The 26,904-nt window shown below is 38.6% G+C and overlaps 3 protein-coding genes across 6 annotated transcripts; 2 read left to right on the top strand and 1 right to left on the bottom strand.

Annotated features, from left to right (window-relative positions):
• Positions 1 to 3,580: 3,580 nt before the first annotated feature.
• Positions 3,581 to 7,340, top strand: LOC148674399 (stonustoxin subunit alpha-like). The gene is made up of 2 exons (XM_088627103.1): positions 3,581 to 3,717; positions 6,133 to 7,340. Exons 1-2 carry the CDS (start codon positions 3,627 to 3,629, stop codon positions 7,338 to 7,340), a joined length of 1,299 nt encoding a protein of 432 aa, XP_088483229.1. The 5' UTR covers positions 3,581 to 3,626.
• Positions 7,341 to 7,403: 63 nt separating this feature from the next.
• Positions 7,404 to 10,683, top strand: LOC148674398 (uncharacterized). Its single transcript, XM_088627069.1, has one exon. It carries the CDS (start codon positions 7,404 to 7,406, stop codon positions 9,849 to 9,851), a length of 2,448 nt encoding a protein of 815 aa, XP_088483195.1. The 3' UTR covers positions 9,852 to 10,683.
• A 1,172-nt stretch (positions 10,684 to 11,855) lies between these two features.
• b4galt3 (beta-1,4-galactosyltransferase 3) lies at positions 11,856 to 26,398 on the bottom strand. 4 transcript variants are annotated; one of them, XM_088627092.1, is made up of 8 exons: positions 26,064 to 26,394; positions 23,680 to 23,786; positions 20,900 to 21,917; positions 20,426 to 20,661; positions 19,508 to 19,698; positions 19,264 to 19,386; positions 17,269 to 17,373; positions 11,856 to 16,631 (listed from the first exon to the last, which is right to left on the bottom strand). In XM_088627092.1, exons 3-8 carry the CDS (start codon positions 21,180 to 21,182, stop codon positions 16,175 to 16,177), a joined length of 1,395 nt encoding a protein of 464 aa, XP_088483218.1. In that variant the 5' UTR covers positions 21,183 to 21,917; positions 23,680 to 23,786; positions 26,064 to 26,394; the 3' UTR covers positions 11,856 to 16,174. The 4 variants fall into 4 exon arrangements, with proteins under 4 accessions (XP_088483218.1, XP_088483221.1, XP_088483219.1 ...); XM_088627095.1 differs by lacking the exon at positions 19,264 to 19,386 and having other exon boundaries at positions 26,064 to 26,398; XM_088627093.1 differs by lacking the exon at positions 23,680 to 23,786.
• Between the last annotated feature and the right edge of the window lie 506 nt (positions 26,399 to 26,904).

Genomic DNA, 26,904 nt, shown 5'->3' with positions numbered 1-26,904 from the left:
ACAGACGTTGTATTACATAGACACTGTTAAAGTACTGTATATTACATCTCCCCACAATATACTGTAGAAATAAGCAGGACAAAAACACCAAATAAAAAATTAACCAGAAAAAGCAGGATCAGATTTCAGCATGGAATAAACCTTTACTTATTCCATAACAGTTGTATACTATATCCAATCTGTTACTAAACCGCCTTAGTCCAAATCTGAAAACATTTCATATTTATAGTCCAGACAATATTTTCCTATCCTGCCAAGGAACAGGCACAAGGCAGGATATACCCTGGATGGGATGTCAGTCCATTTCGGGGCACACATACTGTAGACACCAGGTTCAGAAGCCAATCAACCTACCACAGTCTTTGGACTGTGAGGGAACCAGACCGACATGCAAACATGGGCGTACACACAAACTCCACACAAATAGCACCCCAGGAATTGAACCCCGGGCGCCAACTCCTCAAGGCTGCAATGATAACCACTGTCCCACCCTGCTACTTAACAATTAGAGTTACTGAATGAATTTAAAAAAATGTGGTCAACAGAATTATATGTTAAAATCGACTGAAGAGTATTTGCCGTACTCAAAAAAGCGTTGATTACGAGATAGTACATTCTCGTGTACTTTACTGTACAGTATGTGATAATCACGCGGTAGCACACATGCAATAATTATCTAGAATTATCATTAATTGACTTTCAGTTTCAGTTTTTTTCCAGTTTTACGGTGGAATCGACTTCGTTCCATACAGTATATATTTTTTTGTATTCACATTAGGTATTGTAACGCAACGGGGGCTCAGGCGGGCGCCCTTGCCGCATCTGGTCGGCCCCATCCCGACTGGAGGCTCGAACCCGGGACTCCCGCGTCTCTCTGCAGCGACCCAGCCCCGTGAGCCAAAGAGAGATCTCTCTACAGCCCAGTAGCTGTGGTCCTGCTATCACAGGGAAGGGCGGTGACGTCACCCGCTCTGGTACGCCGGCTCTTACACAGTGCCTGTCGGCCGTAAGCGTTACAGTATAAATGGCAACATTTCGTTATAACTAAACCCCGGGCGAAAATAAGTCCGTGCATACTCTGCGTGTCACGAACACGAACCCCACAGTTCCTGCTGAGCTACCTGTAGTACAGTATGTACTGTAGGTGCTGTGTTGTGCACAATGTCATAGGCTGTTTATACACTCAAACGATCATTGCTGTCATAACTACCGTATGTACTATCGAATAATGTACTCATAATAATGAATAATGTACTCATAATCTCATAATAGCGACATACTGTAAGTGTCGTTTAATTACACGAGATGCACATGAAAATATTTTCTTCCTTGATGGCAGCAACACGCTTCCTTAAACGATCGATGATTTCTGCTAAATTTAAAAATTAGAAACGTGATTGAAAAGTGATTTCCTTCACAGGCGATTACTAGTGACTTTTCAAGATAAATTTCAGAGAGGTTTAATTTGAATTTTGCAATAAATGGGAAACGTGTTTTCATGAATCCATGAATGAATCTGTTATTCTTGCAGATTATAAAATTCGAATGTATTGATTTATTGCATTTTATAGCATGTTTTTATAAAACCGGATAAACAATTACAATGAAAATAAACATTGTGTACTCCGCGTGTATGTTAATTACTAAAGGAACATGAGCGGGGCTTATGAATCAAATTTGATATTCAAACAGTAAATGATGCCCTAAATATCTAGACACTACTATCGATTGTAAATTGTTTTTGACCGCTAATATGGAGGCAAGGTATTTAGGCAAGGGGCAACAAAGGTTGAATTTTTAAAGGAAGTTAAGGAGTTTTAGTGTAGAAAGCACAAGGCTGACACTTCTTTTATAAGAGTTTTATTCAGAGCATTCTAACGTTTTGTAATCAGAGCTGTGGAGGTGCCTTGTCCTTGTTTATACCTAATAACATTCAATTGCTGAACCATGAAAACATTGTTTGCAGGTAGGGATCTTGTTATTGCTGTTGTGTTAAAACGCTTTACAAGCTAATTGTCTTTTTTTAATCTTATAGTGCCAGAAGATGTCTGATCTGAGTAACGTTGCTTGAATGTTGTTTTGTGTCGGCGTATTGTACTGTTGTTGTCTTGTATTATGTTATATGTTTATGAGGTCTTGATGTACAAGACGAATTACTTTAATGGCACTAAAGGTTCATTCATACAAAGAAGGAAACGTTTTGACTCACAATATCATCAGTGCGCAATGTGGTTCTGAGTGTCTCCACATTTACTGTGCATGGGTGGGGTATTTTGGCAATACTCCCTTTTGACAGAGATCCAACTAATTTTCTTAGGAAAATATGTTTTTTTAGAACTGTATTTGTATGTGACAGCTGCTTCAGTAAGTACACCTTTCAAACACACATGTTCTGCATAAATGCTTCCTAATTGTTGGGCATTAAGGTATAGATTAATGCAGCTGTCCAGACTGTAATGTATTCACCGCCCACTGACATGCGTAGAGGAGTGCTAACTGAACATTGTGATGCAGCCCTGTTGTGCACTCTGCATACACACCTGTTGCAAGTTAATGCATTCTTGATACATTCCTTCCATTATATGCAGTTCACATCTCAACTATATGTGTTCTTTCAGGTTCCATCCACCTATTTTCTAATCAACTTATTCAGTACAGGGTCGCTGGGGCAGTTGGAGCCTAACCCGGCACACAATGTGCACAAGGCAGGATACACCTTGGATGGGATGACAGTCCATTACAGGGCACACACAGACACAAACGCACTCACACCAGGGCCAGTTTTCCTAGAAGCAAGTTAACCTACAAATATGCCTTTGGGCTTTGGAGGGGAAACTGGAGCACTCAGACGACGCCCACATGAACATGGGGAGAACATGAAAACTCCACACAGACAGCACCCCGTGAATTGAACCCAGGGCCCCAGGATTGCAAGACAGTAATGCCCAACACTGCAACACTGTGCCACCCTTTTTCTTCTTTTAGATTTAGTTTCTTAGGGAAGGATAGGCAACTACTCTAAAGTAGTGGCAGGAAGGGATTCTGCAAGGGAAACATAGTAACTTCAAACTTTGCTTTTTAGCTCGTAGCCCAAACATAATTCACTTATGACTGTGCAACCCTAATAAACATTTTTACCATATTTCCTGTTTATTAGCTCCATTCTGAAAATCTGCACTCATCACATAATGTAAAGTATTCTGCGTGCCTTTATGAGAAACCATTTGTAGGTTCAGTTTACATGGAATAGGTAATAGGCAATGATTGTAGCAGAATCAGCACTAGAGGAAGGTGCACTTATACTATGACTAGTAGCAAAAACTTTGTCTGAGACAAAAGTTTTTCTCAAACTTATTGCTACACCACAGCTAGTTTACCTAATCACAGTAATCAAATGCAAATCACAGTGCAATATGTACTGTATACACAATATTGTAGGACAAAATATAAGTTATTTCTATAATATCCTACAGAGGGAAAAAAACACACCTGAGAAAGCTTGCCTGACCACAAATATTGAGTTTTTCTTGTTTTCAGTTTGGAATTAACATCTACTTTCTCCTTTGCAGCTACAGTACCATTCAAATGACACTATTTTTGTCTTCCAGCCTCTTTGACTTGGCAGCATGAATTCTTCAAAGTTTGAGATGCCAGTCCTCGGACGTCCGTTCCAACTGGGAATGCTGTACGACTCCTACAAGGACGCTCCTATTCAAGGTAACACAAAGATGGCAAAAGCAATCCAGAAATATTTCTGAGGTTACTGAGAAGACCAGGGCATTAAAACCAATGTTTCAGCAAAGAATACCTTCATCACAGTACAGAAAAACTTCTGAGCATGTACATACCTGTATTTGAATTATCTATAATCTATGTATAATTGCTTGGTTGAAATATTTCTGAAATAATCGCTCACTGTTAGGATTCTAACAGTGTCTGCAATAATTAACTGAAATAAAAACGGACTAGCAAACATTATGAAAAAGGTGTTTTTTCATTAAACTTTTTATTGAGCTAATGTAAAAGAGATACAAATGGTATGTTCTCTACTGTAGATTCCTTAGGATTTATTCCAGATTACGCTCTTCTTGTGGCGTCAAATATGTCAAATATTATACAGATGCAGCCATTCAAAGTGCGCGGTACACACACGTACCGGAGGTAATTGGCTACGGCGTAGCACATTGTGACGCACGATGACGCGCGGTACCGCAGTACGTGATTGGTTGACCGACAGGGGCACTCGTGGTCCATTGGTCTGTGGTAGAAAGATTTACAGTAAATGTCTTTACTGTGCCCGTTGTAGTACACGAATATAATTATATCTTATTAATTTCTTTAGATACACGATTCTTTTAATACAGTCTTTGCTGTGCTCTAGAGGATCCTTGTGATATTTTGAGCTCTGGTTGAATGATAAGTGTCGCAGTTTAAATAAATTTCGTAGTTGGCAATTATGAAACGCTCTGTTAAAAGCAAGGGAGTTTTTATGTCCGTTCCAGTTTTTTTGTAACTGAACTTGTTTGAATTGACTGAGCTCCGTGCTGTACCACACAATGTCTGTTTTTTTTTTGTGCTGTCCTTTGACAAAACAAGGCTCACCAGATAATGTGAATCGAAACCTGTTTTTCTAGCTTTTAAAGTCGTGCGATGTGTAAGCGGGAACACATCATTATATCTTACATATGAAAAATACATAATATAGCTCCCAAACAAACGCAAATGTGTTTTTAATAAGATGCTTTTATTCATTCATAATCCGACGATCTCAGGAAGACTAATGGGGGTCTGGCTTTTTTTCTGGAAAACCATAACTCTGGTCTTGTCCAGATTGATTGTCAGGTCTGACGGTGCTGCTCCAGCAGCGTCAGGTTCTGCGGCAGCCTCTGTTCTGTGGGCGACAGCAGGACCAGGTCGTCTGCAAAGAGCAGGAACTCGATTTCTGTAATTAATGCAGATCAGTAAATCAAGAGACAAAACAGTTATTGCGCCCGGTTCCTCAATGGGCTTTGACGTGCTAATGCGTTGGTTTAACAGTCCGGTTGTGGCAATGTTTTTTATTATTGTTATAGAGAAACATGATCAGATTTTCCCCGGTTCAGAAAAAAAGATCTAAAGTACTGTACTGTATACTAGTTTGTCACTCTTCTCATCCCCTCTTTGCTAAATGGCTTTTGAATAGAGTCACATGAAGAGAGAGGTGAAACAGCCCTACACAGCCCTGTTGCAGTACACGAATATATTTATATCTTATTAATTTCTTTAGATACGCGATTCTTTTAATACAGTCTTTGCTGTGCTCTAGAGGATCCTTGTGATATTTCGAGCTCTGGTTGAATGATAAGTGTCGCAGTTTAACTAATTTTCGTAGTTAGAAATTACTCTGTTAAAAGCAAGGGAGTTTTTATGTCCGTTGCAGTTTTTTTGCAACATGAATATAATTATATCGTTATTAATTTCTTTAGATACGTGATTCCATATTATATTCCCTTTTAATCAAATTCTAAAAGTATGCTTGTTGACTCCGGTATCACGTTAGTTAAAGACTTCAATGCTTAAAATGTTTAGGGAGAAATGGAATACTGGTGTGTATGTTTTCTTTAAAGTACCGAGACCAGCCATATACTGTATGTTTAAGTTCCAAAATTAATATCGTTTATGGCCTTCACATGCGTTGCAGTATGCTCCTATTCTTTTTATGCTCAGGCACTAAGATTTCCCTTCAGTGGTAAAATTCTATATAAATATTCAATACTTAAACGGGCACAGTTAAGACATTAAATATACATACAGTATACATACTGTATACAGTACAGTTTGCATACGGTAATATGTTTATATTCCTAAATCAATCTCTTTTATGAGCATGTGAAAGGCATGGTGAATCGATTCTCAAAAATTACTGTACTTTGCATGATTGGAAACAAATGCGTGATTGCGAAATGCTGTGGTGTTACTTTTACAAAGACGGTCAATGAAAAAAAGAATGTGGACCAGGGCAATACCAAGCAATAGCTTACACTTACAGCTTGTCCAAGGTCATTCATTATTAATAATAATAGTAATATCTTCGTTAAAGACTTTATTTAGTTAGAATTTATTTATTTAATGGTATTTTTTTGGCCATTACAGGTACCTATTTTTGGGATAAAGATTCATTAGAGAAAAATTCACAGATGCAGCCCCTGAACACCACAGAGTACAATGTCATTGAGTCTGATTCCATTCAAGGGAAGGTCTCTGCACTGACATTAGGGTCTCAGCTTAAGGCGAGCCTTCTGAGTGGTTTGACTGAGACTCGAGGGGCTGCCAATTATTTTCACGACCGACGGAAATCTCAAAAACAAACTCGGTTTACTCTACAGTACCGTGCCACAAGTAGATTACTGCAGCTGCCTCTCCATGAACTGGGAGCCGACGCTGTGTCTCACCGCAGTGACATTGAGAAACACACAGCTACCCATGTGGTCACTGCCTTGCAGTACGGTGCCGATGCCTATTTCGTGTTTGATCTGGATACTTCGGAGAATGAGAACGAGCGGGATACCATGCACTCCCTGCTCACGAAGATACCCTATCTTTCAATGGAACAGGATGCCTTGACCAAACTGACACCAGATGAAGAAGCCATAGCTTCGAAGTGCAGCTGCACCCTTTTTGGCGATTTCTGCTGTCCAAGCAAACTGCTTGGTTTCCAAGATGTGATCGACACCTTCAGGAATCTTCCGAAAGCTCTGGGCCCAAGTGGAGAGCATGCCTTGCCAGTGAAGGCCTGGTTGTGTCCTTTATCAGAGCTTGAGCCTAAGGCTGCCCGACTGGTGCAGAACATCCCTGTTGACTTTATTGAACAGTATCAAGATGTTTTAGAAGAGTTTAACACCATTGAAATGAGATCCGATGACCTGATAAAAGACCCGGTTGCCAGACGGTTCCCCGAGATGCAGAAGAAGGCAGAGCAGCTGAAATGTGTCTGCCATCGGTACAAGTCTGCCTTCCAGGAAAAAACAGCCAAACTATTGCCAGCCTTTCGAGGAGGAAAGCAAGACGATGCTGCATTGATGGACCTTCTGAAAATGAATGAAAACTCCCCTTTCTATGTCAAGATGATATCAAAATGGCTGGACCACAAAGAACGAGAAACCTCCTTGGTGAGGTCTTTCCTTTCGAAATTTAAGGGCATCAAAGTGTTATCCTCCATGAAACAGCTGGATGATGCTGTACTAGATCCCGATGTAGACAGCGTCGTTTGCTTTACATTTACCCACTTACATCAGCCTGAACCCTACCTGTCAGATCTGCATGAATATCTGAGCTCTGATGCACACAAAAATGGTCCATAGACGACTGAAGACCTTTATAGGTACAAGCCAAGAGAGCCCAAGCAATGGATATGTTCAAATTCCATGCAACAGATGAGAGTCCTGGCCAAATATTTCTTGGAGTTAGCAAGCATCAACGCAAACAACAAAACAACAAGATTCTTTGTAGCTTCTAAGTACATCAAGGACATGCCTGCAGCAGCTATCCTTCTCTATGAAGATGGACTATTGGAAAGCACATATCTGGATCCACTACCAACACCAGATGCTCCAGAAATTTGTGAGATCACCCACAGCACTGTAATGTTAAAAGCAAGAACTCCAGAAAATAGCCAAATAGTTAATATTGGGATTGAGTTCAGGGCTAACAGTAGTGTCTGCTGGACACAGCTTCAATTTCCTGAAGGAGATGGAGAGGTGATTATATCAGACTTACTTCCCTACTATGAATATCAGTTTAGAAGCATCATAGAAGGCAAACTAGGATATGTTGTAAGGAGCCAAACTATTATCGATGCCATGACTCTTCCCACAAGCCCACCTTCAAGTCTTAAGGTATTGCAGGTAACAACAACTACCATAACCCTATCTTGGGAAAACCCATTGGCTATAGGAGAAGGTGTAAGCCTTAGAGGATATAAAATTGAATACAAAGAGGAACAAAAAGGCAATAACAGAGATAATCCAGAGGAGTGGACTGAAAAGCTCACAGGGAAAGAAGAATACCAGTACACGTTGAAGGGACTGAATCCAAACACAACCTACCTTCTTCGTGTTTCCTGTGATTGTGGAGATTATGCTAAGAGTGCTGCAAGTGATACTGTCTCCGTCACCACCTTAATTAAGAAAATAGCACAGGACATCATTGAGAAAAATCCTCAAAACATAATCCACAATGGGACACCTTGCATTTATAAACTTACCTTAAAGAAGGAAGTAATTGATCAGTATGGGTTTTGTCGACGATTTACATTTGGACGTCGGAGTGCACATCCTAAAAATAAAACCATCATGGTCCTTGGGGCCACAGGTTCAGGAAAGACCACCCTCATAAATGGGATGATCAACTACATACTGGGTGTAGACTGGGAAGATAATTTCAGATTCAAGCCGATTCTTGAGGAGAGCCAAAGAACGCAAGCCGAAAGCCAAACCTCAGAAATAACTGCATATGAAATCCATTACCAGAGGGGCTTCAGTGTTCCCTACTCTCTCACCATTGTGGACACCCCAGGATTTGGCGACACCAGGGGTATTGAGCAAGACAGGCAGCTCATCGAGAGGATCCGGGATTTCTTCTGTAACCCAAACGGCGCTACCCACATCGACGTTGTGTGCTTTGTAGTGCAGGCAGCTCTGGCGCGCCTCACCGCTGTCCAGAAATACATCTTTGACTCCATCCTTTCCATTTTTGGAAAAGACATCCAAGAGAACATTCAGCTGTTGGTCACCTTTGCTGATGCTCAGACCCCTCCGGTTTTAGAAGCCATCAATGCCTCTGAAGTGCCTTGTGCCAAAAGTAGCAGTGGGATGCCTGTGCATTTTAAATTCAATAACTCTGCCTTATTTGCATGCAACAAGGGAATGAATGAGACTGATGACCAGTCTGCTGAGAACTTTGATAAGATGTTTTGGAAAATGGGCATCAACAGCATGAAGATGTTCTTTGAGGACCTGGAAAGAATGGAACCAAGGAGTTTGCAGTTGACGAAGGAGGTACTTGAAGAAAGAAAACAGCTAGAGGTAACTGTAGAAGGCCTTCAGCCAATGATTAAAGCTGGATTGCATAAGCTGGAAGAAATCCGGCAAACACAACAGGCTCTTCAGCAGCACCAAAATTGCATTGATGCAAACAAGGACTTTGAGTACGAAGTGGAGATGACGGTCCCATTTAAACAAGATATTTCTGGCAGCTTCATCACCAATTGCAATCGTTGTCACTTCACTTGCCATTTCCCTTGTATGATTGCAGATGATGCAAAAAAGTCTTCATGCTATGCCATGGACAAAACTACAGGAACTTGTAAAGTTTGCCCTGGGAAATGTGAGTGGCAAGTCCACTTTAACCAGAAATATAAGTGGGAATACAAAACAAACAGAGAAAAAAGAACGTACAATACCCTTAAGAAAGAATATGAGAAAGCTGTAGGAGAAAAAATGAACGCTGAAAAGATACATGAAAAACTGGAAGAGGAACTTCAAGCTGTGGACTTACAAATCCTGGACCTTATTAAAACATTGAACCAAGGATTGGCACGACTCAGTGAAATTGCTCTTCGTCCAAATCCACTTGCCACTCCAGACTACATCGACCTCTTGATAGCTGCTGAAAGAGAAGAAGCTAAAGCAGGGTTCAAGGAACGTATCAAGTCACTGATGACAGTGAGGGAGAGCGCAGTCCTTCTCCACAAAGTCTCCACTGGCCAGGATGTGCGTCCAGAAGAAATGAGGGCCTATGAGAAAGGCAAAGCCGTAAAAAATGTTAAGGGGATTTTCACCAATGTAAAATCATGGTTGAAGTTTATAAAGTGAGACAATGTCATCGTTCTTTATTTTTTATATTATAAATTTTATATTCTAGCCGAACACTTCATTTTGTTTTAATAATATTAAATATTATTATAATATTATAATAATATTAATATTATAATAATATTATAATATAATAATATTGGACAGTTCTAAATATAGCAAACAGCTGTGTAACTCTTCTGGTTCTTTAAGAGTAGAATGTACGAAGACTGGACATGAGGAATACTGTTTTATTGAGGTGGTAGAATTACTTCTTATTTTGGTGGCTCCAGTTAATGGGATCTTGTCTGAAACGTTTCTTATTCTTTTTTATGTTCCTTATTCATTTATTTTTTAAGACAGTTTGATAACTCAAACCCAGTCATACTGTACACTTAATTTCTTTAAGTTTACAAAGCACAGTGGCAATACATTTTAATAAAATAATTTTAACATTGGTTTTCTGATTTTTAAGTTGAGTAATTATACTAGTAAAATTGACAGCATATAACAGTTTTACAAAAATCCAGCTGCTATCCTGTATTTTTTTAATGTTTTTTGTAGAGGGTGCTGTAGAAATTTCTCACACACTTCTGTTTCTGTATATCTATATTTTACATTTGCTATGAATCCGGTAAGAGTTGCATTTTTTGTTTATATTCCTATTCTTTTGAACTCTCACTTTATTCTTTTCATGATGCTGGGTATTGTAGGTATTAAAAGTCCCAAAAATCTCTGAGTTTCTTCATCTTTTTAAAAATTCAGCAGGACGTGTTTTTTTTCCTCTTATAAAAATCTTGATTGTACAATGATAAAGCACCTTTTTTCAATAAAGTTTTCATTTAAGAAACAACTGTTTCTGCACATGTTAAATGTATTCTAAGGGTTAAGTACACCAATACAGACCTGGTTTTAATCTGAGTTACATTGCACCATAAAAACGTTATTCAGAATTATTCACTCCTGGATTAGTGGACACCTCCTTGGACTTTCCTCGTTGCTGCCAAATTCAAATACTCTAACTTTCCCGATACAAGTATTCAAAATTTTCAAAGGCATTCCCAGTTCATCCCCGTGTACTTCTTCAGAAGCAACAGTGAAAAACAATGCAAGGGGAAACTCTGTGGGAGGGATTTTAAAGCTGGGACCTGGGGGCACTTTCTTTACCCAAAGATTTGTAGGAAAATATGAAACAAGCTACTCAGACTTGCTGGTAAAATCTGTTCATGTTGTGACACTGTGTAGTGGGAGGCGCCACGGTGAGCACCTGTAAAAAGTCAACCCCCCCCTGAGAACTTGTGGCAACCCCCCGGAGGTACCGGTGTGAGGTCAACAGGGAGCACAAATAACACAAAAAGAGTGAAAAATGACACAAAAAGGCCAAAAGAAAGGACTACCGCCGTGCCTTGTGATGTCCAGACTGGGCTTACCCCATTTAGCGGGGCACAGTCTGGTGAACAGGTAGTAAGGAAAGGAAAACAAAAAAAGAACTTGGTGCGTAAAAAACGTGTGTATATGCTCAGGTGAAAGTGCGTGATGATGGGACAGGCAAAAAAAAACCTTACGCGGGTGCAAACCTCTCCGGGACTGTCGGTGTAAACTCCCCCCCCCCCTTCTGGGAGTGGCCCTTCTCGTCCCGTTGGGGGGTGTCCAGTGTGTCTTTATACAACTGCAGAAGCCAGGACAGCTGGAACTACAAAGACTACACACTGAACCAAGCATAACAGGTATTTCAATCCTGCACGTTGAATAACTATAAGCTAGTGACAATCTAGCTATGAATTTGCTTCATTACTCTGCTCTCCTCCCCACTGATAGCTGATGTGTGGTGAGCATTCTGGCGCACTATGGCTGCCGTCGCATCATCCAGGTGGGGCTGCACGCTGGTGGTGGTGGAGGGGAGTCCCCATTACCTGTAAAGCGCTTTGAGTGGAGTGTCGAGAAAAGCGCTATATAAGTGTAAACAATTATTCATTATTCTTCTTCTTCAAGCAGTCCACATACTGTACACCAAATGAGTCACAGTCCCCTTTAAATATGGTTTATTAATAACATATACAATCTTTCAATGCACAGCAGAAAAAGCTTCCAGTTAAAAATGTACTCAAGAGTCATTTCTCAGGTCCCAAGTTAGATTGTTTCAGTGCATACTGTCTTAAGACACTCCCACATGATTCATACAAAACTAGGTATTTCATTAAATATAGATATTTCACAAACACAGCTAAACAATCGCTCCCTAGCAATTTCATTTATTTTTTTGGCCTCCTTGCTTTTACCTGGTGCAAATAATTGGAAATTTCTTGGTGCACAGGAACGTTAAAAAAGACATGTTTCTTTATAGTCTGTAAAATGTTTATGTTCTCTCACAGGTGTTCACATTGCCCCCTATTTCTTCATTTTAGTCAAATATTATTGGAACTCTAACTATTGCACCAATGGAATACCTTCTCTTCCACTAACCAAGTAACCAAGTCAAAATTTTCACACGATATCAAAAAATGTCCAACATACTCTAGATTTTATATAGAAATAGAATTTACCTTTCAACTGCACCCGCACTTTTAATTCAAAATACTGTATGTGATTACTGATGTATGGCCTATTGTATGAGCTACCAAAACTTGTGTCTGCCTCATGTATTATTTTCACCCTAAAGTGACTAATCTTGAATGTTAAGTTTCCAGTGTGAAAACAGTGATTTGGATTAAAAATACTCTGTAATTTCCAAACAGGACATGTATGTGGAATAGCATACTTGTGGATCTGAACCTAAAAAGGAAAATTTAACAAATTGCATTTCAAGTGCAAATCTGAGGTGAATAATAATATAGGAAAGCTCATGAGCTAATGTTTGCATAATGCAAGTTTGCAATTTATACTCAAAAAGATACTAGTGAAATTGTTTATTCTTCTTAAATCTAGAATTCTATTCTACAGTATGAACTAAACTTTTACCATCAGGTATTACTTGAATCATACTCATAACACAGCTACAGTTTTACCTAACAGAAAACACCTAATTTATTCAAGAAAATCTGTCAATTTTCAGCTATTGGTAGAGGTGAAGTAATGCAATCTGAAGACAAACTCTCATAACTCATAAATTTAACACATTGTCCCACACATTATGTCTATTTTGATTCTGTACTAACTGCAGTATCTACAGTACTTTCAGTATATTAGGAAATGCCTTTAAGCGTCACTAATTGGAAGTGTAATACAGCTGAATACAGTCCTTCCTATTTAAACACATCATGCTGTCCGGTATTTAGTTGGAGACAAATTTGGGATCTTTTGCCACCCTAAACAATTGCTTCAGTAATTTATCTATATACAGTATGTGCAAAGAAGGTGTGAAGGTTCATCACACTTGACCACGTTTTGACACATAATTCCTCTATGGGGTTTCAGGCATTGCACAGCAAATTCCTTTATTCACTGACACAAAGAATCAATAACTAGTAATTAAGAATAACCTGGAAATGAACTAAACTAATGATATTAATTACTCATTTAATTTTTAAAATAAAATCTTAGACTTTATACATCCAGCAATCTTGAGTGTTACTAAAATTTATTTGCCATCTTTCAGATGTTTAGTTATTAAATCATCAGAGGATTATTAACTCTACATATATTATGGTAGCAGTCAAATGTTATACTCCTCAGTCAAGTCTCAAAACCATCTTTAAAAACAAAAACTCAAATATCTGAATCTCAATCTCACTTAAGCATCAGAAAGGGAATATAGGACAATGATTTGCCTTAAATCAACAAAAAGCAGCTTTGCCCTACATGTTATTTTAATCTCAGTGCAAAATATTCCAGTTCCTTCATGGATCATTTTAAGAGCAAAATGGATAATCTGATACTATTATTGTCATGATTTAACATGTAAAATTAAGGAAATTTGTTAACTGGAATAAACAGAAACTTCTGCAACTAACGGGTTTAAGATAAGGTCTAAAAAGAGTGGTCTTTCCATATAGGTTTTAAGCAGACTCAGTTTAGACAAGAAGTGGTAGGAATAATGGAGTAATTTAAAAAACAAAAGCTACAGTATGTATCTGGAAACTGCTAGAGAGTGATTGTTTTTATATAGAGGCACCTAGAGATTTAGCACATTTTTAACAGATTTGTATTTACAAAACAATCATTTGTAGTGCAAAACAAGACAAAAACTACAATAAACTGCAATGAGCAAAGAAAAAAACCAAAAGCAGTAAAGTCACAGGTATGTCCAGAATCTTCTCCATCTCCTGACATAAAGCAGAAGTTCTCTTGCACTGGTAGTCTATGAAAAGTCAGGAGGTTTTATCATAATTACTGGTTCACAGTTAAAGACTAAATGACACCTGATATTCCAGACTTGAAAGTTATGAATTTGGGTAGACAAAGGCGACTGTGTTGCACTCCCATTGGCTGATCTGATCTAAGATACCAGAGAGAGATGGACGGTACATCAGAATGGATTTTGAAAGCAGACATCAGCCTCACTACAAGAAATGCAAACCTAGAAGCCAAATAACTGAACTGATACAAACTGCAGATTTGAACAACACGTAAATGAAAAATGGTAAACACCAGCGCTCAGCAGCAGGGACTTCTGGATGTTATTTTATCCATTTGGGATGACATTAAACCCCTTAAATCGATTAACTGGAAAACAGATAATTGGTTCAAGTCTTAAGTAGCTGATACTGGGAACACCTAGAATAGTGGTATTCCTCAAGAGCTATAGATGCAGAAGAGTCACAACATTATCACGTAAATATTCAGAATACCTTACAATTTCAAATTTGAGTATTCCAAAAATATTCTGAATAATGACTTTACAAGTACGTGGAATCAAAATAACTCAACATTATATGCAGACCACATTTACCCTTAATACTGTACCAACCTCAATACTGTACAGTAGAAATTAGCTACTGTATCCCCACATAAAAGTAAAAGCAACATTTAAAGACAAGATTATTTTATAATACTGTGGGAGATATTTATATACTAAATATACTGATGCTAATCAAGAAATAGCTAAATATATAGTGTCTTAGATTACAAGTAAGCCTTTTAAATTAACTCCTTGCTTGCTGATTAAAGCAAGTTTTTACTTGTAGCCCATTGTAGCTTTTTAGCAGTCAGATTGTGTTCAGTTTTTCAATGTATATGTCCAATTTAATATCTGCATATAAAGTATAGACGTAGAGTTATTTTTGTTACATAGACTAGTAATTTTTGTTGTTATTCTTATATTCAATATTTTGTATTCAGAATACTCATATTTGAAATAGTATTGATTATACTCCAAATAAGCTTTACAAATGTTCTTTGCAAGCTCTCTTGGAGTACACCAAAAGGACCAAAAATGTCAATCTACATTTAATTGTACTGCATATTTTTGTAGCTGCTAAAAAATACTACATTTCCCCAGTTAAATAATGCACTCAATTTAGCAAAGAGTACAAGTGGAATTAAACTTCAAACATCATGGCAAACACAAAACCTATTTGATATGTTGTAATACTGCACAGATTGTCCGAAGGATTTCATAATATTTGATTGTTCAATTAAGAAAGTATTGTCACCATAGCTCACACTTCATTGAATATACTTACAAACAGTCACAGACAAAAGTATCGACCCTTCATTTAAAACTATTTTCTCCAATTGACTATATTAAACATTACATTATATTTGTGTTTCACCTTGGTAAGCAGCAGTAAATATTCTAGGTAAATATTGGCCCAGAGATATGTCACTGACCATATATTCAACTCCGTAAATATCTATATCTTTACTAATACTTTACAGAAATTAATCAGTGTTTCATAAACTCTGAAGTATCTGAATAAACTATTAAATGGCTGAGGGAATACAATTGTTTCAAATTAATGGTGCCAATACTTCAGTCCACAAATATGCATACTGTACACACATAATCCATTTTGTAAGAAAAACAGACCACCACATTTGATAGAAACACCACAATGTAAGGGATGATCTCTAACCTCTTCACAGCTTACTTCAAGAATGTCGTACGCAATCATTTGTTTAAGTAACATGTACACAAAAGCTGGCGCTTCTGAAATGTCTTGTAAGGAAAATCTCATCAATATATTCTGCAGGAGATTACAAATACATACAAAATGAACAAAAAAGGCACAGAAACAAGTACAAGGAGGGGTAGGGCTTGTACAGCGTTTTGATTTTAATTCAGCAATTGACAGATCACTGCGAATGATCTGCCTTTTTCCACCAGCAATGATATGGAGGTTGTACAACAGCGGCTGAACTGGTGGGACACAGCCACAATTCAACAGTAGCTAGGTCCTGTCCCATTATGTAACCTGAGCTGTTACATTCCTGACTCCGCCCTCTCGCGAGTTTACTCCCACAGCCTGGCTCACAGTTTCTCCCCTTTCTGGTAAAGCCACACCCACATAATCCTTACTTTGCTTGACTCCGCCTTTATTTGCATATCTGCCTGCCTCTTTATTTCCGAATGCTCCATTTTTAGATACTGATCTGTCCTTTTCAAGTACTGTCCCACCTTCTTGCAAGTTTTCCACTTTGTGGAGGTCCATGGATTTGAACACCAGAGAGGGAGCAGTCACATTGTGGGTACCTTTTGAACTTGTGTCAAGGGGCTTCTTCTGTGGTTTTCGAGGGTCCTCCCCAATGTTGACTGACAAGTTAGTGTACAGTGGTTCCAGCTTCTTGGACAAGAGTTCATAGGTCAGGGAGTTCACACCATCTGAATTCCAGTTCCTTCTAGTGCGCATCAGCAAGTCAAACCTTAGACCACAAGACAGACAATTTGAAGAAATGTGACTGTGGATTACAAAATGGTGAAATTCATATGATTTAAACTGGTTTCAGGAACAAAGAATAGAACTGGAAGGATGGGAAGGAGTGGAATTTAGCAATTTGTAAGATTAGAAGATATCAAAACGTCTATCTTCAGTTACCTGACCTGACACCACAGAATTGTTACTGTAAACTTAAACCATTAAGGTGTTGGATTTAAAAAGAAGTCAATCTGCCATGAACACAGAATCACTCATTTACAATACAAATATTTGATCAAAAAGGCAAAGCTGGCATTACTGAGGTTTAGGAAAAACAATTTCCAAGCTTCAGTTCAACACATCAGCATATATACTATGAGGTATGAAAAATGCAAAATGTTATTGTTTCCATTACTCATTTGTTAAATTTCTTATGTCTCCCTGTGTATGTTTCAATCCATAGAAATGGGATACATGCAGGTCTGTCTGTAAAGTTATCTTTAATATGTAAAAAAAAGAAAAAATGTACTCTTTTAACAGAAATAGGAAATAACAGACACTCTGCATTAGATTTGTTGGATTGGGATTAGTTTTAAGGTCAGACTGGTTTCAATAACAGTTTAAAAATGACATTCGTACTGTACCTGCGGGGGTTTTCCTCATTCCCTTTGTCACTTCTGTGCTTTATCATCTTATAATGTCCCACTGATACTGAGGGCCTTATGATCTTCATTCCAGACAATCGCACTCTACAGAGTACAGATGGACAGCATCTTAAATAACAGAACTCTTTAGCAAGAAATATAGAAGATCATAAGATCAACACATTAGCCCCTTTATTTTAACCTGCAGTTCATAGCTAACAGAAAGGAGTCATGTGCATACTATATTACCTTATATAATATGACAAAAGGAGAAATTGGAGCATTTTGGTTGGAAATCAATGTGTCTTTCTGGACAGAAACATTAAATTGCTCATTAACCAAATATTTGGTGCTTGTATTTTATCTTAGGGGACCATGAGGAACTATTAATATACAGTACCTACTGTAGGTGCTTAAGAACTGTGAAAAGGGAAAAAGAAATGGATCTTAAAAAGTATTCTGGAATTTGATAATTCCAAAGATTTATATGTCAAATCTTTGGATGGTTTTTACATTTAAATGAGCAGAAAATTGTACGCCGATTACAACAGTTTATCAGAAAGAACAGATTCTCTTGAATACCCCTGTGCTAGAAGAAAAAGTCAAGTCTAGACTGTCTACAGGTATTGGTTGACACAGAACATGGCAAGAACCCTGTACCTCATTAAGGCTTCTAACACCAACAAAAGGAAGTAAAAAACTGTCTAATAGTCCAGTTAGATGACCTACCTGCTCTTCACAAACTGACTTCCCGGAAGCTAGGAATATGTTTTAAGAGAAGGGGGAGGAAATGATAACAAAATGGGAAAAGAAATGAGAAAAGAAGGTGGAATTCCAATGGAAAGATAGCAAAGACATATGTAATGGAAAGACCAAAATACAACTTGGAGAGTATCCTGTTCTTTTGAGGTTCTTGTTCTTTTACTATTTGCACTGATACAGGTATACTGTATGTCATTTATTCAGAAATCAATTCTTCTGAATGTAGATAAGGGTTTTCTTTACTTCTTAGTAGGCAATATGGGTAGTAATTTTAGAATGTTGAGAATTAACAGACACTATGACCCATATCTTTGGAAGTATAGTTCATTTGTGATTTTTTATTTACAGACGTAAGCCTAAAAAAGTTTGAAGTAATATGGAAATTACAGATGGCAACTGTAATCAGATTTGATGTTTACTTTAAAAACAAAGAAATTATGGTCTGAAAAAAAAAAACTATTCACCTACACTTTGAATAACCCTGATACTGACTGGGGACAGAAGCGTGCAAAATACCACTCTGCACAAATGCACCTTATGGAAACCTGAAGGAAAAAAAAAAAACTCCCCTTAGCACACTGAGAAGTTGTAGAAGTTAATTAAAATACAGACCCCGAGACTTGATTGTTCATTAATTTACACTTGAACCAGCTCATCCAGGACGCATTAGCTGATAAGGCATGAGCCAGATATAACAATCACAAGGAAAATGGATAAAACAACTTCCCAAAAGATTTTAAAAAACTAAGCAAATGCTCCTACTAACGTCATATTAAACAATTGATGTTTCAGTAGCTCTAAAAGAATATGAGACAATGAGAATGCTACATTTGCTTTTCCTGCTGCAATAAATTAATACATGGTCTCCAATCCTGGTCCATGTGAGGTAGTGTGCCTGTAGGGTTTCCGGGTCTTTTATAGCACCAGCACCTGAAAAGCTGCGAGAAGCTGTTAAACGTAAGCTTAAATTGAGCCAACAGTGAGCTGATTCAGATTAATAAGCCAGCAAGACCAAAAACCTGCAAACATAATAACTTTGCAGGACCGGGATTGGAGAACAAAGACTTAAAGATGAACATGAAAGCAAGTGAAAATGGATGGAAAAAGTAAAAAAACAGTTGCTTAATAAATATTACCAGGGGTGAGATCTGCAAATGAAGGGCTACAGGCAGTCGTATGATGCAGTGTTTTGGGGGACTTGTACTGTAAATCTTCATTCTCTCTCCATCTCACCTGGCAGCAATATCGTCATCCTCCCCACCCCAGCCCCAGTACTGGTTGGGAAACCCATTCATCTTCAAGTACTGGTCCGGTGTTACAGCTGACACCCCCCCAAAATACTGAGGATAGGGCAACCTTGTGGGAACAGAATGCCCAAAAATGAAAAATGAAAAATTAACTATTCAGACATTCGCTGACAAAAAAAGACCCAAATATCAAGCCACCCTCAGATCTCTGTAACTGCACAAACGGGTACCTGTATCTGAACTTATCCATGGCCACTGACACATGCTTGGGTGACTTGCGGTCACAAACATAGAGGTTGTGGTCATTTTCAGGGAGTAGGTCCACATCGTGAAGAAACAGACATTGCCACTCCTCATCCCTCAGTGCCTCCTTCACACCCACATTCAACAGCTTTGCCCGGTTGAAGGTGGCATTTCCTGCCTGTGAGAGATCTTTATTAAGTACAAGAATTGGCACAGTACATTTGAAAGATTAAAGCAGAGACACTGGCCTTCTGTGAACAGGGTTTTTCTCTTATACTCAGGTTTAGCCATTTCATAGGTTTTGCTCGTCACACAGTGATTAAATTTACAGTCCACGCCTGAAGCTGGTGTTTGGTTTAAAGTGCTAAAGATCAGCCCTAGAACAACTCAATCCTGGTATTCAAGGGATGATTTTATATAATACATCCCTCCAGGCACTAACTCAACCAGTAATAAGATTACTGATTACAAATACTGATTATGTTTCCATGCTTTATATAGTAGACACCTGAAAGAAAATAATATATTTGAAATCCCACACAAAGCAGAAGACTGTGTACTCCTCATAGAGTTAAAAGTAGAGAAATCTATGCACGTTATTAAAAAATTAGTGTAACAAAGTCATGTGGAGCACAGGCTTTCTAACTCTTCTGGCTCCGAGACTTCTTTTTAACAAGCTACTTTTAGTAGTAACCCCCGGTATGAAGTGAAGAAACAAAAGGTAGGAAAATAATCAGAGTAGTGCAATACAAATGGCAGCACTGCAGAACAATAGATTTAGTGCACAGCTGGTGATAAGAGAATATAGGGAGCAATTTACAGGGTTTTCTGAGACCCCCACCTTTCCAGTGGTAATAGATGAACTATGATGTCCTGCAACAGGGTGAGCGCCAAGGTGGACTGACCTGGTGTACGATGTAGATGCCGTAGTGCAGCTGTTGTCTCTGCAGGAAGGGGTGGATGTGGTACAGCAGAGCCCGCAGGTGGGCTTGTCTGTTGCGGTAGGGGATGATGACAGCGGTGTGGTGCCGAGGTTCGCAATCTGGAGGAAGGTAGCGGCCGCCTGGCAAAACCAGGGGGTTGCGCTCCTTTATCTGGGCAAGAGACAGCGATGACGACAGGACGACAGCAACTGGACCCACTGGTGCACACATACAAAGACATGGATAAGGAACAAGGTCAAGTGTGCATTACTAGTAAAGGGGAAAGCATTAAAACCTTTACGATTTTGTCTGTAGTATGAAGTATTATTAAATAAAACACAGAAATCCTTAAGATCAAGCTTCAAGCGATGAGACCATTGCTATGTACAATTACAGTGAAGTTATTATGAGCATCGCTACCAATAAGTCTTCAAGATATCTGACAGACAGACTGACCCAGTAGAGGAGAGGTTTCTGGGCAGTCCTTCAGGTGACCCCTGCCTGTTGCCACTGCGATTCCAGCGGTCTCTGCAGGATTTGGTGGAGGCACCAGCTGACTAAGATTGGTGTAGACGTCATGGGGTTTGGAGTAGTCAAACTCAGGGTCCGAAGAGCGAACCAGCACTGACACCAGGCCCTTGAACCCCCCCAGAGAGAAATAGACCACGAAGGCAAACTGAAAACCTACAAGTATGGCCAGAGTACAAGGAGAGTCCAGAGAGCGTCCCATGCAAAGCATCTTACTGAGAATGGGACAGAGAGACTGGGTAAATGAGAGAAGTTAAGGGGCGACAATTAGGTAGAGAATGAGAGAGCAGGGAAGGGAGAAAGATAAAAAGAGGATGGAGAATTTTATTTAGGCAAAGAATAAGGACGAAAGGGAGAAGGCCTGACACATGGGTAGCAGGAACACAATAAATTATTGTTTGTATAACACAAGAAATTGTAAGAGAAGTGAGAGGGCTTCAAGGTTTAGAAGGGTAGCAGTTTTTGAAAGCGAGAGTCGCAAGGAAACTGGGAGGGTGAAAAAAAGTGTATGGATGGGGTATGAAGAGAGAGATGAGGCTTGTAAAAAAAAACAAGAAAAAAAGGAAACAAAACAGGAAAGCTGTGACTAGCTGAAGTGAAAGGACTAGGGTTCAGCAAAAGAGAGAGAAAGGAGAAAGGTAATACATTTAGTTTGAAGGTACAGTGTGAGAGGTGAAGTAAAATTGGGAAACCAAAAAGCAGAGAAAGGGTGAAGATCACTAAAGGTTGGAAAAGAGAGTTTATAATGAACAAGGGGGATCAGGGAAAAATGTGAGGCAGAGGGATGGTGAAAGTAGAGGAGAAGCAGGGTGTAGCAACAGGAAAGCAGACTGATGTCTTCAATCCAATGGCAGAGGCATTTCCAGACGATAAAGCCAGGTAATTGGAGAAATGTAGTCTGTTCCTTGCAGATGTGCCTCACTAATAAGAGGTTTCAGATCTGAAGCTGGGGAAAGACAGAAAATATAAATGAAGTTAATTATTACATCAATTTAAGTTTTACTTTTGAAATTTTTGATATTGAGAGAATGAAAAACTAACGTGACTATCTTTTGAATAGAATATCTGAAAACGTTTCCTGTCTTTGGGAATTTTACATACTTAGAAAATGTTCATTAGTTAAATTATAAGATGTGGGATAATTCTAGAGCTCCCAAATATTAAGATTGTGTGAAGCTTTAAAGAAATGTACGACTGTTACTAAAGTGCATTGCTGAGTGCATATTTACCTGTTTTCTTGCTGTAAAGGCCATTTTTGTTTTCTGTTGAGCAATTACCGACTGTATCTCTATTTAAAATTATTTTCAAATATTTCTTTTGGAGAAGTTTTTTACGATAATGTGACTCTACCATATGTATGACAGTTGCCATAAGTGTCAGACATGCTTTACGTTCAGTTTTATTTTAGATTGACAAACGGCAGCAACAAAAGTGTTGAGAGGGTCTCTGTGAACTTTGTACGCACATTTCCTGCAGAAGATGCAATATTTATGGCCAGCAGCCATATCACCCTGCAACTCACAACTGGCAACCCACTGCAGCTAAGCAGGTGTGAGCCTGGTCAGTACCTGGATGGGAGACCTCCTGGGAAAAACTAAGGTTGCTGCTGGAAGAGGTGTAAGTGGGGCCAGCAGGGGGCGCTCACCCTGTGATCCATGTGGGTCCTCATGCCCCAGTATAGTGATGGGGACACTATACTGTAAACAGGCGCCGTCCTTCGGATGAGACGTAAAACCGAGGTCCTGACTCTCTGTGGTCATTAAAAATCCCAGGGCGCTTCTCGAAAAGAGTAGGGATGTTACCCCAGTGTCCTGGCCAGATTTCCCCTTGACCCTTACCAATCATGGCCTCCTAATAATATCCATCTATGAATTGGCTTCATTGCTCTGCTCTCCTCCCCACTGATAGCTGATGTGTGGTGAGCGTTCTGGTGCACTATGGCTGCCATCGCATCATCCAGGTGGGGCTGCGCATTGGTGGTGGTGTAGGGGAGTCCCCATTACCTGTAAAGTGCTTTGAGTGGAGTGTTCAGAAAAGCGCTATATAAGTGTTATTATTATTGTTATTAATTGAATAAGGTGGACATTCAGAACTGGTGTGAAATGGATTGGAGGAATGCTGGACACAAGGGCTACTATGTAATTCTATACCGTTACATAGGAATGCGTGCTACGAACCTAAGTAACCAATTGCATTAAAAGACGTTATCTTTTGCAAATAGGGAGGTAGAAAGATGTGTGTGATTTTGCAAAACTGTCAGTCTTGTAAGCACAGGGAAGCACAGGGAAGCATGACAAATAAAAGAAAAATATTTAAGGACTGTTCTAGTTAAATTACCTTGAGAAAAATACACAGAGCATCTTTGTGTGTTTCGCTCCCATCTGCATTAAATAAAAACCTCTTTTAACTTCTGAGACAGACTCCTGACTGTCTTTTAAGGGGAAGCAGGGAAACATTTCTCCAACAAAAGCATCATGTAATAAATTTGAAAAATATAATCTGAATTACAGAACATTCCACTGTATAAGACGGGGTTTAGTTCAATGCTCAGCAACATTTCCAAAATCCTTTATCCAAAAATAAGCATTTTTACACAGCACACATATACGCAAGTGTTTGAACATTTAAAAATGTTATTAATGTTATTAACTGATGTAATTCTCTCTTTACCCTTGACACCACATATAGGAGCTCACTGGTATTTTTACCTGTGAGAAGCAGACATCCCTTGCAGTCAGGGCATATTAATGTCAAAGACTCTTGTTCAACAGGCCCTCGTTCATCTTGGACTCTCGCACTGGGCCCATCTTTATTTCTAAGAATAAATGACGTAAGGAGATGTAAAGAAGCAATTTCTACTTCTTCCGATGTTGTATGTGAGCAAAACAAAATTTATAAATACTGGATTTGATCTTATAACAGTAATGACAAGATCTAAAATACACATTTTATTCACTCAGCTTTCCCATCGTTCTCTTCCTGCTTCAGTCGCAAAATGTACACTGAAAAAAAGGCGTTACTGGCTTTTTATGCAACTACAAAATAAGATACAGCAGAATTTGTTTTTAAGCAAATTAAAAGAGGCTTTCTCACTCCTCCACCTAGCACAGAATGGGGCCACACGTCACCCAGGTGGATGCTGCACTTCAGTGGTGATTTAAAGTTAGTCTCTTCTTATTTGTAAAGTGCTCTAGTATCCTTAAGGGTGATATTGCTATATACTATATACATTCGGCTACATACATTGCCTTGCAAAACTATTAAGGGTCCTTTCAAATTCTGAAAATAGTTTTCAAATTCTACTACAGTACTTTAAAGCTTCCAGTCTTTACTCTTAGAATTGCCTATTAAAGCTAGACAGTATATACACCTCTCTCACACCTGAAGAAGGCTCCACGGCCGAAACGTGTTTTCTCTCTTCTTTTTTTCAGCATGGAATAAACCTATTACTAGTTCCTTTGCAGCCTACACATGCTGACGCAGCTACCCACCTGAACTACTACAACCTACTATACTCATTCAAAGCAAAATACTATAATAAGTAAATAGATCATATGAAAGAAAAAAGGAAAAGTCATGATTGCATAATTATTCCAATCCTGTGCTGTTGCAAACCTAATTTAGATGCACAAAATGACCTTTGGAGATGCAAAGTCGGGATAGACAGCCACAAAAAGCACATGTCCTTCCACCAAATACTGATTTCATGGGTCTGAATACTTACTGTATGGAATAAACATATTTCAATTTAATTGTTGCTTACATTTAGTGTAACTTTTCTTACCCTTAGAAGTCTTTAATCTAGGCATTCAGATAAAAAAAAAACATTAAGTTTAAAAAAGTATATGCAGAATTTTGTCATTTCACAAAATGCGACACCATAGGAAGGTTTTGAATACTTTTGCAAGGCATGGTAAATGGAAGGAATTATTCATCATCAATACTAAATGATGCCACACAAACAATGCCAGTCAGTAATGGAAACATAAAGAGATAAAAGTGGAGAAACAATGTGGGAGAAAAATAAAGAATAATGTTTTGGGGGTGATTAGCAGCAATAGGAATGGAAACTGTTTCAGTTAATAGGTTTCTGCTACTTTACATGGTAACTTTCACTTTGTTGCACTGTTATTCAGTTATAAGCAGAATAAAACTGCATCTAGGAACGACTGAACTGCCCGCCTTAATCGTTTTGTGTTTCCAGTTTTGACAGTTTAATTGTGCGATTATAAAAATAAAAATCGATTAATATACGGAGGTCTTAAGCGATTCTTTGTATATGGAAGGCTGCATTTTAGTGCCTTAAGAAACATAAGACAAGGCTAAAGGTTTAAAAACTTTGTGAGAAGCAGTGAGCCTCAAAGGACCTTACAGAATGTCTGGACCATTTTTGGTCATCTAAAAGAGAATTGGTATATGTAACACATTGAAGGGGATAACTGAAAACTTGGATTTAAAAGTCTTTGCACCTGTTTGCTTAATAACCACCAGGCTAGAAGGCATACATACTGTACAATGACGTGAATTAAATGAAAATGCAGGTCACCTGCAAATACAGTAATTCTGAGTACTGCACCAAACTCAACATAGCTATATTGCCAAACTATCCCGGTGATGTACCTCTAAAATAAAACCACATACTGTATAGTAACGGACAGGCGTTTAAAGTGAACAATATACAGTACTAATTGCTACCTAAAATACAAGTGTCTGAACATAACTGTAACGTAAGTGTGTTATGGTTTAAAAATTGAACAAAACTTTGTTCATACACAAAGTGTGGGCAATTCTGATACAAATGATTAAATTAGACTACCTTCTGTAATAGCGTTACATTACATTTTGAGATGATGGTACCCATTTGGATATTTATTTTTTATTTGTTTTGCAAGGACATAAGAACTCTATACTTGGCAAACATGAAATCTCATATCATTGCCTATGTAATGCATCACATTTTTCAAAGTATTACAATACTGTTACGATACTGCGGTCTCAAATTTGAAACGTCCACTCTCCCCCCCGAAATATAAAACGAAAACATGTCGTTAAAGTGAAAGTGAAACACCCCCCAGGTATTGCAGCAACTCACCCACGGTTTCCACGGAGCGATTTCCAACTCGAGACCCAGGCTTCGCAAACAAGATGCTAGGCCGTCAGGTTTAAATCACTTAGGGGAAAAACAGGATGAAGTCTGTATGCTTCCTCTCATTCGCGGTTTAAAATTCACATTGTCTGAACGGTTTGAAAACGCCAGTAATTCCTGAAAAAACCACCTCTGATTAAACCATTCCGACAGCCCGCTTCACCGAGACCCCGCTCCATAGGAGCGCCATTGTGAGGGGCACACCGTGAAAGTGACGTTGTGAGGGGCAAAACAAAAACCAACAACAACCTGGATGTTCTTCTAAATAACTTCACATGCACACTGAAATGATGCGTACACTTACATGACTGAGTCGTATTGCTGGGACAAAAAAAAACAAAATAAACGTGGAAGCGCAGTGGTTAATGGTCAAAAGACAAAAATAACGTTTAAATTTCTATTGGAACGAACCATTTCAGCGTCAGTTTGAATTATAAACTGGTAAACATGACATTGACAGATGGATGTGAAATTTAAAAACAATAAGCCATTATTTGTTTGTATGTGTGAATAGCGCATTGCTCTTAATTTTTAATCTTCACATTTATGTTGCCTTTTCCCAAAATGAAACACAAGACAACATAAAGTAAGAATGGATGTCATTCAGGTTCAGAAACATGACAGTAAAATAAATACTTTGAGCATTTTCTTTTCAAAGCTCAGTTTTAAATGTTTTAAATGGCATTAGAGGTAATCCTTGTTCCATAGTCTAGCTGGAAGCCAAGCAAGGCTGGGCCTGGTCAGAACTGGGAAGAGTGATCTACAGAGAAAACACGGCTGTTGCTGC

Source organism: Lepisosteus platostomus, chromosome 3, assembly GCF_059453375.1.
Source record: "Lepisosteus platostomus isolate fLepPlt1 chromosome 3, fLepPlt1.hap1, whole genome shotgun sequence".
Lineage (NCBI taxonomy): Eukaryota > Metazoa > Chordata > Actinopteri > Semionotiformes > Lepisosteidae > Lepisosteus > Lepisosteus platostomus.
Note: the sequence above shows the minus strand (reverse complement) of the source record. Positions and strands in the feature narration are given on the sequence as shown.

Bases quoted from the DNA above. Each gene is read 5' to 3' on its own strand.
- LOC148674399 (XM_088627103.1), top strand. From the start codon at position 3,627: ATGAATTCTTCAAAGTTTGAGATGCCAGTCCTCGGACGTCCGTTCCAA. The intron at 3,718-6,132 runs GTAACACAAAGA...TGGCCATTACAG, and splicing joins CAAGGACGCTCCTATTCAAG to GTACCTATTTTTGGGATAAA.
- LOC148674398 (XM_088627069.1), top strand. From the start codon at position 7,404: ATGCAACAGATGAGAGTCCTGGCCAAATATTTCTTGGAGTTAGCAAGC.
- b4galt3 (XM_088627092.1), bottom strand. From the start codon at position 21,182: ATGCTTTGCATGGGACGCTCTCTGGACTCTCCTTGTACTCTGGCCATA. The intron at 17,374-19,263 runs GTGAGATGGAGA...TGTACTCTGTAG, and splicing joins GATGACGATATTGCTGCCAG to AGTGCGATTGTCTGGAATGA. The intron at 16,632-17,268 runs GTACAGTACGAA...TTGTGGTCTAAG, and splicing joins AATGAGGAAAACCCCCGCAG to GTTTGACTTGCTGATGCGCA.